Source organism: Pelobates fuscus, chromosome 6, assembly GCF_036172605.1.
Source record: "Pelobates fuscus isolate aPelFus1 chromosome 6, aPelFus1.pri, whole genome shotgun sequence".
NCBI lineage: Eukaryota > Metazoa > Chordata > Amphibia > Anura > Pelobatidae > Pelobates > Pelobates fuscus.
The window spans coordinates 43,965,654-43,983,002 of NC_086322.1; the positions used below are offsets into that span (position 1 = coordinate 43,965,654).

General features: G+C 39.4%; 1 protein-coding gene across 1 annotated transcript; it reads left to right on the forward strand.

The window, feature by feature from the left end:
* Window positions 1-5,032: 5,032 nt before the first annotated feature.
* LOC134615323 (fatty acid-binding protein, liver-like) lies at window positions 5,033-7,618 on the forward strand. The gene is made up of 4 exons (XM_063459822.1): window positions 5,033-5,155; window positions 5,794-5,966; window positions 6,222-6,311; window positions 7,545-7,618. Exons 1-4 carry the CDS (start codon window positions 5,089-5,091, stop codon window positions 7,593-7,595), a joined length of 381 nt encoding a protein of 126 aa, XP_063315892.1. The 5' UTR covers window positions 5,033-5,088; the 3' UTR covers window positions 7,596-7,618.
* Window positions 7,619-17,349: the final 9,731 nt, after the last annotated feature.

The following is a 17,349-nucleotide window of genomic DNA, read 5'->3' on the forward strand; positions in this document are numbered from 1 at the left end:
GATTGTTCATGAGACCTAATGCGCATGCGTGGCAATGCTGCACACGCGCATTAGACCTCCCCATAGGAAAGCATTGAAAATGCTTTTCAATGCTTTCCTATGGGGATTTTAGCGACGCTGGAGGTTCTCACATAGCGTGAGGACGTCCAGCGACGCTATAGCACCTATGTGCTATAGACCAGGAAGTGCCCTCTAGTGGCTGTCTAGTAGACAGCCACTAGAGGAGAAGTTAACCCTAATTATTGCAGTTTATGAAAACTGCAATATTTACACTTGCAGGGTTAAGGGTAGTGGGAGTTGGCACCCAGACCACTCCAATGGGCAGAAGTGATCTGGGTGCCTGGAGTGTCCCTTTAAATAAAGAATGGTTGAATAAGCTAATTGTATAAAGGAAGGATTGACTGCCAAGTTAATTCCATGTACATAATTTAACGAAAGAGTTATATGAACACTTTAAACATTAAATTAACTCTAAATTACCACAGCAGCTTATTGCAGTGGTTATAGAGCAAATAGTGTTCCGGTACCTTTACCCCTCTTTTCTATATTTAAATCCCATGTCCTCAGTCTGCTGCCATTCAGGTGAAGTGAATTATATGTACTAAGTCACACAATCTTGGATGCAATGAGAGGCTTGTTGACTCTAGAGGAGCTGAAAACTTATAGCTAATAATTTCCATTCAAAGTTGGACAACTGTTATGGATCTGCGAGACAAGAAAAGGGCCCGTTCTGTAGACCCACAGGAGAACTTTAAAGTGGTTTAACAGAGACCTGGGCACCTAAAGACTCCTTGCACCATAACCACCTATATGGTGTTTCAATGCCCCTTTAAGAACTGCAGATCCGTCAGTGCTCTTGGGGATTATTAAATTTGTTTCAGTCAGGAAGAATCTAGAGCCATATATTTTAGATTCAGGAAACAAAGACAACTTGACATGGCTGTTTGTCCCATTGTCCCATTGAGCTGAATGGCGAAAATCGTGTGCATACACTTGCATATGACAATGAGTGCAGGCATACACAGTGCTCCCTCATTGATTTCAATGAGTGAAACAGCCCAGAATAATTGAATTAAATGACAGATACACTGCACTTTTTTAAGCATCATATGCCTACAGAAATTAGAAGACCAAAGCAAAGGATAAAATATTTTATTAGCATGAAAAAAGCAGGTCTGGAATACTATTTCCCAAACCATAACTTTTAGTCTGGCATGTCCCTTTAAGAAACCTGCCGACGACAAGGTTATCTGAAGGTTTGAAGCAGCTTGGAATAAAAAGGTAGCGCCTTGTAAAAGCTGTCCCAGCATGCAAATTACCTGTTTAAGAGCGTATCTCAAGTTTTATTGATTTTGGATTTGCAGGGTAAAGGTAAATTGTAAAATTGCAAAAAGGGTTTATTCACTAAACAGCAAAGCCTGGTGAATTAGCAAACTGATTGCAAACTACAGACCAGAAAAAAAAAAGATTTGAAGAAGAAATTGTCAAATGCTGCTAGTTTGTCTCTAATTTTCTATATAACCTTTATATATATATATATATATATATATATATATATATATATATACACTGCGTGCAGAATTATTAGGCAAATGAGTATTTTGACCACATCATCCTCTTTATGCATGTTGTCTTACTCCAAGCTGTATAGGCTCGAAAGCCTACTACCAATTAAGCATATTAGGTGATGTGCATCTCTGTAATGAGAAGGGGTGTGGTCTAATGACATCAACACCCTATATCAGGTGTGCATAATTATTAGGCAACTTCCTTTCCTTTGGCAAAATGGGTCAAAAGAAGGACTTGACAGGCTCAGAAAAGTTAAAAATAGTGAGATATCTTGCAGAGGGATGCAGCACTCTTAAAATTGCAAAGCTTCTGAAGCGTGATCATCGAACAATCAAGCGTTTCATTCAAAATAGTCAACAGGGTCGCGAGAAGCATGTGGAGAAACCAAGGCGCAAAATAACTGCCCATGAACTGAGAAAAGTCAAGCGTGCAGCTGCCAAGATGCCACTTGCCACCAGTTTGGCCATATTTCAGAGCTGCAACATCACTGGAGTGCCCGAAAGCACAAGGTGTGCAATACTCAGAGACATGGCCAAGGTAAGAAAGGCTGAAGACGACCACCACTGAACAAGACACACAAGCTGAAACGTCAAGACTGGGCCAAGAAATATCTCAAGACTGATTTTTCTAAGGTTTTATGGACTGATGAAATGAGAGTGAGTCTTGATGGGCCAGATGGATGGATTGGTAAAGGGCAGAGAGCTCCAGTCCGACTCAGACGCCAGCAAGGTGGAGGTGGAGTACTGGTTTGGGCTGGTATCATCAAAGATGAGCTTGTGGGGCCTTTTTGGGTTGAGGATGGAGTCAAGCTCAACTCCCAGTTTCTGGAAGACACCTTCTTCAAGCAGTGGTACAGGAAGAAGTCTGCATCCTTCAAGAAAAACATGATTTTCATGCAGGACAATGCTCCATCACACGCGTCCAAGTACTCCACAGCGTGGCTGGCAAGAAAGGGTATAAAAGAAGTAAATCTAATTACATGGCCTCCTTGTTCACCTGATCTGAACCCCATTGAGAACCTGTGGTCCATCAACAAATGTGAGATTTACAAGGAGGGAAAACAGTACACCTCTCTGAACAGTGTCTGGGAGGCTGTGGTTGCTGCTGCACGCAATGTTGATGGTGAACAGATCAAAACACTGACAGAATCCATGGATGGCAGGCTTTTGAGTGTCCTTGCAAAGAAAGGTGGCTATATTGGTCACTGATTTGTTTTTGTTATGTTTTTGAATGTCAGAAATTTATATTTGTGAATGTTGAGATGTTATATTGGTTTCACTGGTAAAAATAAATAATTGAAATGGGTATATATTTGTTTTTTGTTAAGTTGCCTAATAATTATGCACAGTAATAGTCACCTGCACACACAGATATCCCCCTAAAATAGCTATAACTAAAAACAAACTAAAAACTACTTCCAAAAATATTCAGCTTTGAAATTAATGAGTGTTTTGGGTTCATTGAGAACATGGTTGTTGTTCAATAATAAAATTAATCCTCAAAAATACAACTTGCCTAATAATTCTGCACTCCCTGTATATATATAAATGAAATGACACCAAGAGGGCTGCACTCACCTGTACATACATACATTATAGGGTGCTGCTGGGGCCAAGTCATACAACATAAAATATCCAGCGCACTCACTCATTCACTAAACAGCAATTTAAAAGCTCGAACAAATGTAATTATTTTTTGTTTTAGTTTTTTAGAAAACACCTCACCTAGGCAAAAATCGCTTTGAAATTGCTGTTTAGTGAATGAATGAGTGCGCTGGATCTTGTATATTGTATGACTTGGCCCCAGCAGCACCCAAGTACGGTAAGTGGATTCATTGCATAAGAGCAGGCATTTAATTGTTAGGCTAGGACCTGCAAAATGGGCTATATTATGGCAGGTTTAGGCAATGTGTGGTCATATACTGTAATTAAACCCCTGTTATTTTTTTGACTGGTTGTAAGGTGTTTATAAAAAAAAATACTATTATATTCTTTGATCATTGAAACTGCTATTTAGTGGATGTTCATAATGTATAGATATTGCGTTTTTTGGGGTTTTGGGGGGGGGGGGGGGTTGTTGCAACAATGCGTATGTTATTACCACCAATAACATACGCATTTAATCAATACACTCCATAATAGCACAGCAAGTAAACAATATAAAAGTAATGGGGGGAGGGGGGGAACAGTAAGGAGATGAGGGCCCTGCTTATGTGTGGTGACTTAACTTAGTGAATAAGTCCCTGAAACAGTGAGACTTCTATGAATAGTTTACAGCAAAGTTCATTCAATGATTACAGCCTCTCAAGGCAAATAAAGCAAACACCAGTAAATGTCAGTCACATAAATGTATAGTAATGCCACATAGCAAATATTGGATAAAAATACATTATGGCATAAAAGCACTCTCACAACTTTTAACAAGTCTAACGTGGGAACTACCTGCAATAATGGGACTCGCCTAACACTCTACTTTGATCAAACCGTGTCTAAAGTCTCTACATTTTGAGATCTATTTCAAATCGCTAAGTTTGTGTACTTTATGCTGTTCCCAGTGCAACCGCTTTGTAAAGGGGGTTGAGCTAAATTGCTTAGTGGCATAAGTAATATCTGACTCTCCTTTACCTATATGATCAGCTACTGAATACAATCTGCTTTTTAAATGGTGACGCTATTTATTTTTCTTATATATATGTTATGACTGAGTAGCTATTTGTATTAGAGGTTATTGAATTAAAAGATCTCTTGTCTCAGTGCAGTGTATTGCTCTAGGTATAAAGTCGCGGTGGGGGGCGGTACATTAGAATTATGGAAGTGGCATTGGGGCCTCAATGTTCCGCTTGGAACAATAGCTCTGTGCTGGATATTGTCAATTCTGTGCATTTTTTTTCTCTATCATTCTTTTGATTAAACTGATCAGCTGGCATCCTAATCAATACATCGGACTGTATTGGTTATGATGTTTAGTTACCCGTTAAGGATTATCTGCAATGCCTAAAAGGACTTATACTAGCTGCATGGTTCGTTTTCATACCTAACCTGCATTATTTAGCGATGTGATAAATGATCATCCTGCTTCTTCATGAAGCATGTCTGGGGGAAAAAATATATATTTTTCTTGAAACTACACTACAGTACTTTACAGTCTGCAAGGCATCAATAAGTTATCATTCGGATAGTGAAGTGTGATTATCAAAATAAAAGAATGCAAATGGGCTGTACAGGGTTAGCTTATTCTGATCTAAATAAAACGTGAGATTTTGTATGAATAAGTGCTATAGCTGTAGGCTAAAGGTGTGAAATAGACTGGAGTCACTTGGCGTTATCCAATGGGTTACACCCTTGCCATCAATTAGATGACCATTACTCATGGTAGTTAATGTTTGATCACAGCTGTAAAATATGACTTCATCGTACCTCTGACCAGATTTGGAGATAAATTAAACCTATTAAAAGAAGGTAGATGAGCTGACTGAGTACATTCTGTCTTCCTCTCTCAAGGAGCTGAGAAGTTTTCGAGATGGCGTTCAATGGAAAATACGAGCTTGTGTCACAAGAAAACTTTGAAGCTTTCATGAAAGCTATTGGTAAGTAACGCTACTATTCCTACAGCTTGAGGAGTATTATACAAACAAGGAGAGATAAGTAAGACTCTTCACACAGATCAATCAATATTCGGGTGGAGAAGCTAAAACTTGATTTCCTTGCTTTGTAACTTCTGTTTAACGTTTCATAAAAGTGCCATCCTACTCGCCAAGGCCGTGTCTGTAAGATGTGGGTGCAGCACAAAAAAACCTGACAGTTAGAAATATATTCTATACCCAGTGGAGTTTAATATTATGTTTTATTGTAAGGTTTTTCCAATATTGGAGAAGGAATTGGAACAATGAATGTAAAATGTCCCTACTATATAAATGATAGTAGATTGATATAGTTTTTTTTTTTTTTTAATCCTCACAAAAGTAAATATTATTGCCTAAACACTGATTTTTTTATTTTTTATTTTGTATTTAATTTAACTAGCTTTTTGTTTGGGTTTTTATTTCCCTCAACCCTCCCCCCACCCCCAGGGTAATCTTAACGATCAAGGAATTCATCAAGTGGAAAAAGAGGCGCACACCAAAATCATTGTGCATGGATAGTGAAAGCTTGTGAAGTTGCCCAATCTCTTTAGCATTTGTTTACTAGTTGTTTAAATTGAGTAAACGATGTATCTGATTTCAAGGTCTGCCTGATGACTTGATAGAGAAGGGGAAAGACATTAAGAGTGTCACAGAGATGGTGCAGAATGGAAACCACTTTATTGTCACAGTGACCACAGGCTCCAAGGTTCTACGTAATGAGTTTACTGTGGGCCAGGAGGCTGAGCTGGAAACCCTTTCAGGAGAGAAGGTCAAGGTATGATGCTCTTAATGCTTTCCAAAGTACTGACGCACTAATTGTGTAGAGATATGAACATGCAACGTTTACACAGCTTAACTAGCATATTAGTTACAAAGCTCCAATATATTCCACACCATTGAACCGAATCCCTGTCCTAAGTCTTACAAAATATTATGCCACCCCATCATAGATAATGGAATAACAACATGTGTCGAATGTTCAGTTTTGACAGTGAATGGAGCTGATATTCTTTTTCCGTCTGTCTTGCAGTCTATCGTTCAACTGGAAGGGAACAAGTTAACTGTGAACCTTAAAGGAATTAATTCCGTCACTGAACTTGTTGGAGATACAATCACCAACGTAAGATTACTATTTATTTTTTCTTCTCTATTCAGGGTATGAACAAAGAAAATGAAAATGAAGTGAGAGTAAAATATTGGTCTTCTTGGCCATTAAGGTTCTAGACACTAATTCTTCTCATAAATCTATATATTCACAGTATCTTTTTAGGGTTCTGCCCCTGACCAACACCCTGAAGTTACCATTATCAACTGGGCATTATTGATCCGGAGTCTGGCTAGAGCAAGTCCACATCAGTGTTGCTTTTTGGCAGCATATTTGAATTTAGTTTATTAGTCTTTTGACTAAAGGCTGTTTTTAGTCAACTAAATCTCCAGTAGACTTTAATCCACATGACTAAAATCTAATGGAGTTTAGTTGGTTTGAAATGTCCATTTCAAACCAGTTTGCCCCTCTGTCTCTCTCCATAGTGACATTTGTCTCTTCCACCCAGCAGTTTTGTCTCCTTCTTCCCCCAGCTCCTCTATGCTGCTTTTTGTCATTTCACCCTGCCCTCCATGCATCTCATCTTCCCCACATGTCATTCCTCTTCGCTCCCCATGTCTTACCTGCCAGTGGTAATGTTGGAGGCAAATTACAATTTAGCTTTAGTCGGTCTAATGACTAAAAAGCCATTTTAGTTTGTCAACAAAATGAACACTGGTCCACAGCCATGATTTGCACCATGGAAATAATGTACACCTAAAGTGAAAGTTCAAAACAACTTGTCAGATGGAGAGAAGTTGCTAACCCAATGTTCTTTCTATGGGAGGAAATTTATAACTAGATATTCTTATTCGTTCTTGGTAAGAAGACTACTTAAAATTAGCTGAAATTAAACTTGGTGAAGAGGTTAAGCTTCCGATGAGGAAACTATCCTAATAACTGCACTGGAATCTAATCACAGGGATATGATCTGTCCCTGTGAGATGTGTTGCGTAGACATAGAAGCCATTAATGTCTGCCTAAGGGCTTTGCTTCTCTTAATATGGTTAGGAATTACATGTATTAATGTTAAGTGCCCAGATTTAATATTACTAATTGCAAATGTTTCAGCATAAACTCCATAGTTCCCAAAACTAGTCATGCCATGTGATAGACCTGACCTACTACAGCACAAACTCAATCCACTTTTGTCCGTAGTGTTTGGTTTGTTTTTTTTTTTTTTTCACACATTCTAATTATAACTAAGTACTTATGCATTTGTAGATGTATAGTTATTGGTGTTTTTTTTTTGTTTTTGTTTTTTCCCAGGTGATGACCGTGAAAGACATCGTCTACAAGAGGACCAGTAAGCGAATTTAAGAGAAGAGGAAGTTATTGTTACTGTTACTATGTAAACAAAATAAAAATTAAATAACTTGCAAAACTGTTTTTTTTTTTTTTTTTTTTTTTTTTTGAAGTAAACAAAATACACAACCTCTTGACGGTTTATCTGCAGTACATTCAAAATGGCTTGTCCCCGGTTCCTGTGTCTCTAAAATTTAAAGGTTCTAAAATATATATTTAGCATTTTGAATACATCACTGAGTAAACAAATACTGGTGACCGTTACATATATCAAATTTCATATTCCACATAGGAATTGGGGACGTTGGTGCAAATCACACAAAAAAGTAGGGTTTATTTAACCCCTTAAGGACACATGACATGTGTGACACGTCATGATTCCCTTTTATTCCAGAAGTTTGGTCATTAAGGGGTTAAGTGTTCTGTCCTAAGAGGAGTCACAACTGGAATGTGCCTACTAGTTCCTGTTTTTTTTTTTTTTTCTTTAAATTGTCCCTAATCCCTCGTGCCTAGAGATGTCTAAAGCACCAGGAATCCTTTTAGCACCCCTATATCCACACCATCTGGAAGTAGAAGTTCCAGAAGCTCCTGTCTAATCCAAGGGCTCTGTCATCAGGTATAGTGGCTGCCAATGTGGAGACCCAACTGCTTTGTGAATAGACCTACTCTCGCCCATATTGAGGCCTGATCCTGTTTAGTTGCTCTAAATTTTTTTTTATTTTTTTTTATGACTTGTATTTCTCATGTGTTATCGATTTTCTGCCTAAAGGGATACAAAACTGTATTCCTGGCACTATAGCTCCCCTGCCTCCCTCTCACCTCCTCTCACCAGTGAAATAAAGGGACTAAAAACCCTCAGTGCTGCGTCGACTCTCCACCCCCTCCGATGTCCTGCACGTGCCTTAGATCTTCCATAGGAAAGCATTGAATCAATGCTTTCCTATGGGGAAAAGTCTGATGCTGATGTCCTGTGTCATGCTGGACCAAATTTCCATTACTAACCAGTAAGCCCTGAAGTGGCTTTCTGGTAGACTGCCACTGGAGGCAGATTTGGTGCTGCAATGTTCGCATTGCAGTTTCTCTGGAACTGCAATTTTTAACATTGCAGCACTAGGTGAATTTGTCTGAGTGCCTACAGTGTCCCATTAACCCTTGCATTGCTGAGATTCCATCAGCCTCAAATCATAACAGAACCTGTTGTACCCTTGCTGTTTGAATTGTGCTAAATTAAAAAAAAAAAATGGAAATGTATAATGGCTGTAATATAATTGATCCTAGTGTTGTGACTACCTTCAGCTGGGTCTGTGTACGCTAGCTCTTATGGCGCGGAGTAGGCCTGAGAAAACTGTAAATCTTCCAACACATACCTGTCATATCTCCAGATATGTATTGGAGGAAATAGAATGTCCAAGCAGTCACAGTGGCAAATATCCTTATGATATCACACTGGTTTCACAGCTAAGGATCAATGCTGAAATGTGTTTTGGTTTTGCAGCTATGTTGATTATACCAAGATATTGGAAATCATCAGTGGCTTTCAAACTAGTCCTCATGGCCCACCAATAGTCCATGATGTATGCATTTGGGGTTTGTTTGTTTTTTTTTGTTTTTTTTTTTTGTTTTTTTTAAATCCTCTCTCCAATGAGATCCTGACAAAACCAGGACTGGGTTCGGAAACACTGCCCTACCTTTCAAAGTTAAAAAAAGATTATGTAATTTATTGAAAATAAGGGTTATGAGCTAGTTGGCACAATGCCATGTTAGGACAGGTGTGGGATTACTGGGGAGGAGGCTATATTGTATGGGATTTAAAGTGTGAAATATGCTTGAATATGTTTATAGATTTAGCCAATATATGGGAAATCTCTGGACTGTCATCCTTCAGCACTCCTATAAGGGAAACCTTTAGGAACCATGGCTTTAATGATGGCCCTGCCTTCTGGACATTAAGAGGTGACTGTACAGAAATGGGTTGTTTTACATGCTACATAACTGATATGGCACATGAATAGGGGGAACAAGAGTATTTATACATTACATCTGCCTGGATAGCTTCAGTGCAAGGAACCATCGGTGGGTGTGCGGCGGTGTGTGTGTGTGTGTATATATATATATATATATATATATATATAAATATACACACACTCTCACGTACAGGCGTTTCAATTGTCCTGCTTTTTGGGTAAGTGGAATTTTGTCCCTTACTTTGCTTCAGTTTACTGGTAATGCGGCACTAGAACCATTTCTAACCTTCAGGAATTGTCCTGAAGGTTAGGGACTGTCAATGAGCCTATCAGTGGTTGGGAGTAGGGCCAGATGGCCCACCGGGATACCGGTGAAAAAGAGACAGTGGCTGGGAGAAGAGAAAGAGGCGCACTGATGGGATTTGGAAGGGGAGAAAGAGATAAAGGGACTGGGGCTAAGATATACACAAATGGGGCTGGGGGAAAAAAGACCTACAGAGGCTGGAAAAGGATAAATAGAAACACACAGGGGCTGGGGTGAAATAAAAGATACACACGGGTAGCTGAAAGAGACACAAAGGAGAAAATTGGAGACAAGATACACTAAATGGGGTAAAAAAAAAAAATCAAAGGGAATAAACACAAAAAAGGGCAAGAAATTCATAAGGGAGTTAAAAGAAACACAAAAGAAGATGCATTCTTTGTGTGTGTGTTTGGGGGGGGGGATGCATTTTTGCCTGTGTCTCCTGCTCTACCTGTAACTCAGTTATTCAGCATGGGAATGCCGGAGAGCTAATTGACAGGTGAGAGAAAGAGCTCTTATTAAATAGATTTTCCTTCCGTATGCATGCATTTTGCTAGCAAACTTGCTAACACAATGTACAGATAGATGTTATCGATGTGATCGTGACAGTAATACACACATATATATCTATGCATGTATATCAATGTGTGTATTAGTAACATATATAATTATGCCTATAATATTTACACATCAATTAATATACATTTATATAGGCATAATACACACAGAAATGTCATTAATATATAACACAATAACAAATCAAAGTGATGAGCGCACTCCATAGGCGTGCGCACAGGGTGTGCCGGGTGTGGCTGGGCACACCCTAATCCCCGCGGCACGCCTATGTATTGAGACCGGCAGGGGAGATCTCAGGATCTCCCCTGTCGGCTCATGCAGAGCCAGCGCTATCCGAGCGCCGGCTCTGCTCTCAGCCTCCCTCCCCACTGGCCCACAGGCAGGGAGGGAGGCAGGAGAGGACCTGGGGAGCTCTTGCCAGCAGCTCCGCCGGGTCCTCTCGCGGGTTTCTGAGCGTTGCCGCAGTTACCACTGGACCACCAGGGAAAGCAGCAGGAACAAGAACCGTGCCTCAGTACACCTCAAAGCAACAAAGGGAATCTTTGCGATCCAAATGCAGGGAATCTATGACAATCAGAGGTACTGGAGGAATCCCTGATTATGTTATCTAACTCGGCTTGTCATAGTCCTTTGAGACTCGGAGGCCTGGCTTTCAATCCCCCTCCCTACATAAGGTAAGAAGAGAGGGGGGATATTAAGTAATGTACCCCCACCTCCATCCCCCACACAGCACACACACACATGCAGCACCCACACAGCACCTACACACATACAGCACCCACACACATACAGCACACACACACACAGCACACACATAAAGCACACATACAGCACACACACACATACAGCACACACACACATACAGCACACACACACATACAGCACCCACACACATACAGCACCTTCACACACACAGCACACGCACACACATACAGCACCCTCACACACATACACCACACACACAGCACCCTCGCATATACAGCACCCTCGCACATACAGCACCCACACACATACAGCACCCTCAAACACACACACAGCACCCTCACACATACAGCACACTAACAGGACCCTTACAAACACACACACACACACACACATACAAATACCCTCAAACCACCCTCATGCAGCACGCACACACACAGCAGTGTATGAATGTGTGTGTGTGTGTGTGTATATATATATATATGTGTGTGTATATATATATATATATATATATATATGTGTGTGTGTGTGTGTGTATATATATATATATATATGGGTGTGTGTGTGTATATATATATATATGTATATGCAGAAATAAGGGAAGCACTCTCCGGTCTTCATAAAAAGTCCTTTAGTATTTTATTTTCAAATTTTCAAATAACGATCGACGTTTCGACCCCTCAGGGTCTTCCTCAAGATCAGTGTATCAATAAACATAAACCAAATATATAGCATAATCAATAATGTACTCACCAATCGTGAATGAATCACCTCCCCTCCTCCGTGTAAACCCGGAAGTGAATTAGCGATCACGTGACAGCGTGACCCGTCGTGCTACGTGCGTGCTGACGCGTACATGTGTTGCTAGGAAACCCATATTTACAGGGTTATCTATCCCGAGCATAGTCTAGATATGTGAATATATATCTATATAGATTAGATGTGCATAATAAGAAATGTAAGAATAGCTATAAATACAGCTATATAAGATGCAAACAAATATGTAAAGCTTTTACAGTGAATCCATATATGTGATCCCACAATGAAAATAGTGCCAAATTGCATGCAGTGAAGAGAATGTGCATAGATGTCATATAGATCTCCCCAGAGAGCTATATCGCCTAATCTTATATATACATAGGACATAAAGAATACATATAAAGGTGATATCCACCATATCATATCAAACATAACAATGGAGAACTAGCTAAGGATGACCATAATCTGTGTACAGACGCAAAGCAGGGCAGTTCTGACATAACTGGCAAAGATAACAATTAGAACTCTATGTATAATAGAGTGAGCGGCTCGGAGATAAATAGTCATATTCTTAAGGAGTTAGTTATATTAAAGACCTATTCTACCAATCAGGAGCCACCAGGAAATACCACGGAACGGGAGAAAGACCGAAAAAGAATGCAACACAGAGAGAACGGAGCAAAAGAGACAGCTGGAGAGAAAATATAAAAAATTCAGATATATGTAGCACATCTAACGGGGTTCTATACCCTAGTTATAGAAACATAGAGAAAACAATATTTTCATTCAGCCCCTTAGGGGCGACAGTGTCCAATCGATATATCCATTGGGCCTCTCGTTGAAGCAAGATCTTCGATCTGTCCCCTCCTCTGGACATGGGAGGAACATGATCTATGGCCACAAATCTGAGAGTCGGAAGTCTGTGTTCCAGGTTTAAAAAATGTTTGGCCACTGGCTTGTCGCTATGTTGATCCCTGAATGCGGTCATGATCGTAGATCTATGTCCTCTTATGCGATCCCGTAGGGTCAAGTCGGTTTTCCCCACATATGAGAGTCCGCAGGGGCATGTGATCATGTATATGACATGATCAGTGGTGCATGTAATATAGTGTGGTATTTTGATTTTGAGGCCACTATGAGGATGGGCGAAAGTTGTACCACTGATCATGTGACCACATGTCACACACCCACTGCATTTAAAGCAACCTTTCTTGGAAATCAGAGCGGGCTTGCGATAACTGGCTATAGGATCATTCTTAACCAGGAGATCTTTCAAATTTTTGTTTCTTTTATAGCTTAATATGGGTGTTTCCAAGAATGTTCTAGGTAAGGATTTGTCCGATCTAAGCATCCCCCAGTTTTTATGAATGGAGTTTCTGATGATCGAGGTCCCTGTATGAAAAGTGATAGGGAGGTAAATCCTCGATGTTTTAGGTGTTGTCTTAATTTTGGAAGTAGTTTTCTCACGATTCCAAATGTCAACTGCTTTAGCATGTGCCGCCTTGAGTGTACACGGTAGATATCCTCGTTCTCTAAATCTTTCCCACATCTCTTGGATCAAAATTCAAAGAACCCTGTACAGCAATGAAATAAGAAAACAGGGAACTCAGATGACTACCCAGCGATTCTATACGAGAAACCAAAGGGACATCCGTACAGCCAATCCTTCAATCAAAACTTTTATACAAACAGTTAAAACTGAGATTGAAAGAACAATTAAAAATCCACCAGAACATCATCATAACCTAACACCAGGTGAAAAACTTGCCTTAAAAGATCTTCGACAGGATCCGAATATTATAATCCGATCAGCCGATAAAGGAGGTGCTACGGTCATTCAGTCTTATCAAAATTACCAGGCAGAAATTTATAAGCAACTAAGTGACACGCTTACATATGCCAAACTCACGTTTGACCCGACTAAGAAATTCCAGAAGAGGATACAAAATCATATAGATATGGGTATACAATGTGGATATTTGGACACCAAAACAGCGCAATTTTTACAAGTGGAACATCCGAAACACCCAATATTATACACTCTACCTAAGATCCACAAGGACCCACTACAACCACCAGGAAGACCCATAGTATCCGCCAGAGAAAGCTTACTCGAACCGATTGCCAAGTACATTGATATTTTTATCAAAGACAGCATATTGGCGCTACCTACATGCCTACGTGATACACAAGACTTTATGTCCAAGATTAAACAAGATCCCGGGGTGGAACACACAGCCCTGTTGGTAACGATGGACGTACAAAGTCTTTACACGATCATACCACATAGGGAAGGCATACAAGCGCTCAGAGATATTCTCATCAAATCATCGGTTTATGAAGGACCCCCTATCGAATACCTCTTGGAATTTCTGTCAATAGCACTCTCCTGCAATTTTTTCAAGTTTGAAAACCAATTCTATCTTCAGTTGTCTGGAACTGCAATGGGTGCGGCCATGGCACCAGCATACGCTAATTCCTATATGTTCATGTTTGAACAAACGCATATCCTATGTAAATATGGACACCACATTAAACACTATTATCGCTTCGTCGATGACGTGTTTCTTATCTGGACTGGGACCTCCGTTGAGCTTGAAAAGATGACCACTGAAATCAACCAACTATCTACACCAGTTAAGCTAAGTGTTGAACAAGACACACTATCGATCCAATTTCTAGATGTCACAATATACAAGAAAGATGACAAACTTGAATTCACTTTACATCGAAAAAGAACAGATCGTAATACTCTACTCATGGCGTCTAGTTTTCATCCCAAACAGTTTAAAAGATCATTACCGATATCACAGTTTTTGAGGGTCCTCAGATATAACACGGAAACGGACAAACGAGACATACAGATCCAAGAGATGTGGGAAAGATTTAGAGAACGAGGATATCTACCGTGTACACTCAAGGCGGCACATGCTAAAGCAGTTGACATTTGGAATCGTGAGAAAACTACTTCCAAAATTAAGACAACACCTAAAACATCGAGGATTTACCTCCCTATCACTTTTCATACAGGGACCTCGATCATCAGAAACTCCATTCATAAAAACTGGGGGATGCTTAGATCGGACAAATCCTTACCTAGAACATTCTTGGAAACACCCATATTAAGCTATAAAAGAAACAAAAATTTGAAAGATCTCCTGGTTAAGAATGATCCTATAGCCAGTTATCGCAAGCCCGCTCTGATTTCCAAGAAAGGTTGCTTTAAATGCAGTGGGTGTGTGACATGTGGTCACATGATCAGTGGTACAACTTTCGCCCATCCTCATAGTGGCCTCAAAATCAAAATACCACACTATATTACATGCACCACTGATCATGTCATATACATGATCACATGCCCCTGCGGACTCTCATATGTGGGGAAAACCGACTTGACCCTACGGGATCGCATAAGAGGACATAGATCTACGATCATGACCGCATTCAGGGATCAACATAGCGACAAGCCAGTGGCCAAACATTTTTTAAACCTGGAACACAGACTTCCGACTCTCAGATTTGTGGCCATAGATCATGTTCCTCCCATGTCCAGAGGAGGGGACAGATCGAAGATCTTGCTTCAACGAGAGGCCCAATGGATATATCGATTGGACACTGTCGCCCCTAAGGGGCTGAATGAAAATATTGTTTTCTCTATGTTTCTATAACTAGGGTATAGAACCCCGTTAGATGTGCTACATATATCTGAATTTTTTATATTTTCTCTCCAGCTGTCTCTTTTGCTCCGTTCTCTCTGTGTTGCATTCTTTTTCAGTCTTTCTCCCGTTCCGTGGTATTTCCTGGTGGCTCCTGATTGGTAGAATAGGTCTTTAATATAACTAACTCCTTAAGAATATGACTATTTATCTCCGAGCCGCTCACTCTATTATACATAGAGTTCTAATTGTTATCTTTGCCAGTTATGTCAGAACTGCCCTGCTTTGCGTCTGTACACAGATTATGGTCATCCTTAGCTAGTTCTCCATTGTTATGTTTGATATGATATGGTGGATATCACCTTTATATGTATTCTTTATGTCCTATGTATATATAAGATTAGGCGATATAGCTCTCTGGGGAGATCTATATGACATCTATGCACATTCTCTTCACTGCATGCAATTTGGCACTATTTTCATTGTGGGATCACATATATGGATTCACTGTAAAAGCTTTACATATTTGTTTGCATCTTATATAGCTGTATTTATAGCTATTCTTACATTTCTTATTATGCACATCTAATCTATATAGATATATATTCACATATCTAGACTATGCTCGGGATAGATAACCCTGTAAATGTTTTGTATATGGGTTTCCTAGCAACACATGTACGCGTCAGCACGCACGTAGCACGACGGGTCACGCTGTCACGTGATCGCTAATTCACTTCCGGGTTTACACGGAGGAGGGGAGGTGATTCATTCACGATTGGTGAGTACATTATTGATTATGCTATATATTTGGTTTATGTTTATTGATACACTGATCTTGAGGAAGACCCTGAGGGGTCGAAACGTCGATCGTTATTTGAAAATTTGAAAATAAAATACTAAAGGACTTTTTATGAAGACCGGAGAGTGCTTCCCTTATTTCTGCATATATATTTTCTACACGTGGGATAGCACCAAGGCATCTATAACTTGATTTTTGAGATAGGGTGAGTGCCAAGCATATCTGTTTTTTATATATATATGTATATATATATATATATGTGTGTGTGTGTATATATATATATATGAATATATATATATGTATATATATATGTGTGTGTGTGTGTGTATATATATATATATATGTATATATATATATATATATATGTATGTGTGTGTATATATATATGTATATATATATGTATGTGTGTGTATATATATATATATATGTGTGTGTATACAGGGAGTGCAGAATTATTAGGCAAGTTGTATTTTTGAGGATTAATTTTATTATTGAACAACAACCATGTTCTCAATGAACCCAAAAAACTCATTAATATCAAAGCTGAATATTTTTGGAAGTAGTTTTTAGTTTGTTTTTAGTTTTAGCTATTTTAGGGGGATATCTGTGTGTGCAGGTGACTATTACTGTGCATAATTATTAGGCAACTTAACAAAAAACAAATATATACCCATTTCAATTATTTATTTTTACCAGTGAAACCAATATAACATCTCAACATTCACAAATATACATTTCTGACATTCTAAAACAAAACAAAAACAAATCAGTGACCAATATAGCCACCTTTCTTTGCAAGGACACTCAAAAGCCTGCCATCCATGGATTCTGTCAGTGTTTTGATCTGTTCACCATCAACATTGCGTGCAGAAGCAACCACAGCCTCCCAGACACTGTTCAGAGAGGTGTACTGTTTTCCCTCCTTGTAAATCTCACATTTGATGATGGACCACAGGTTCTCAATGGGGTTCAGATCAGGTGAACAAGGAGGCCATGTCATTAGATT

Excerpts from the sequence above, each read along its gene's own strand:
- LOC134615323 (XM_063459822.1), top strand. The coding sequence starts at position 5,089 with ATGGCGTTCAATGGAAAATACGAGCTTGTGTCACAAGAAAACTTTGAA. Across the intron at positions 5,156-5,793 it reads AGCTTTCATGAAAGCTATTG|GTCTGCCTGATGACTTGATA; the intron begins GTAAGTAACGCT and ends TCTGATTTCAAG. Across the intron at positions 5,967-6,221 it reads TTTCAGGAGAGAAGGTCAAG|TCTATCGTTCAACTGGAAGG; the intron begins GTATGATGCTCT and ends TCTGTCTTGCAG.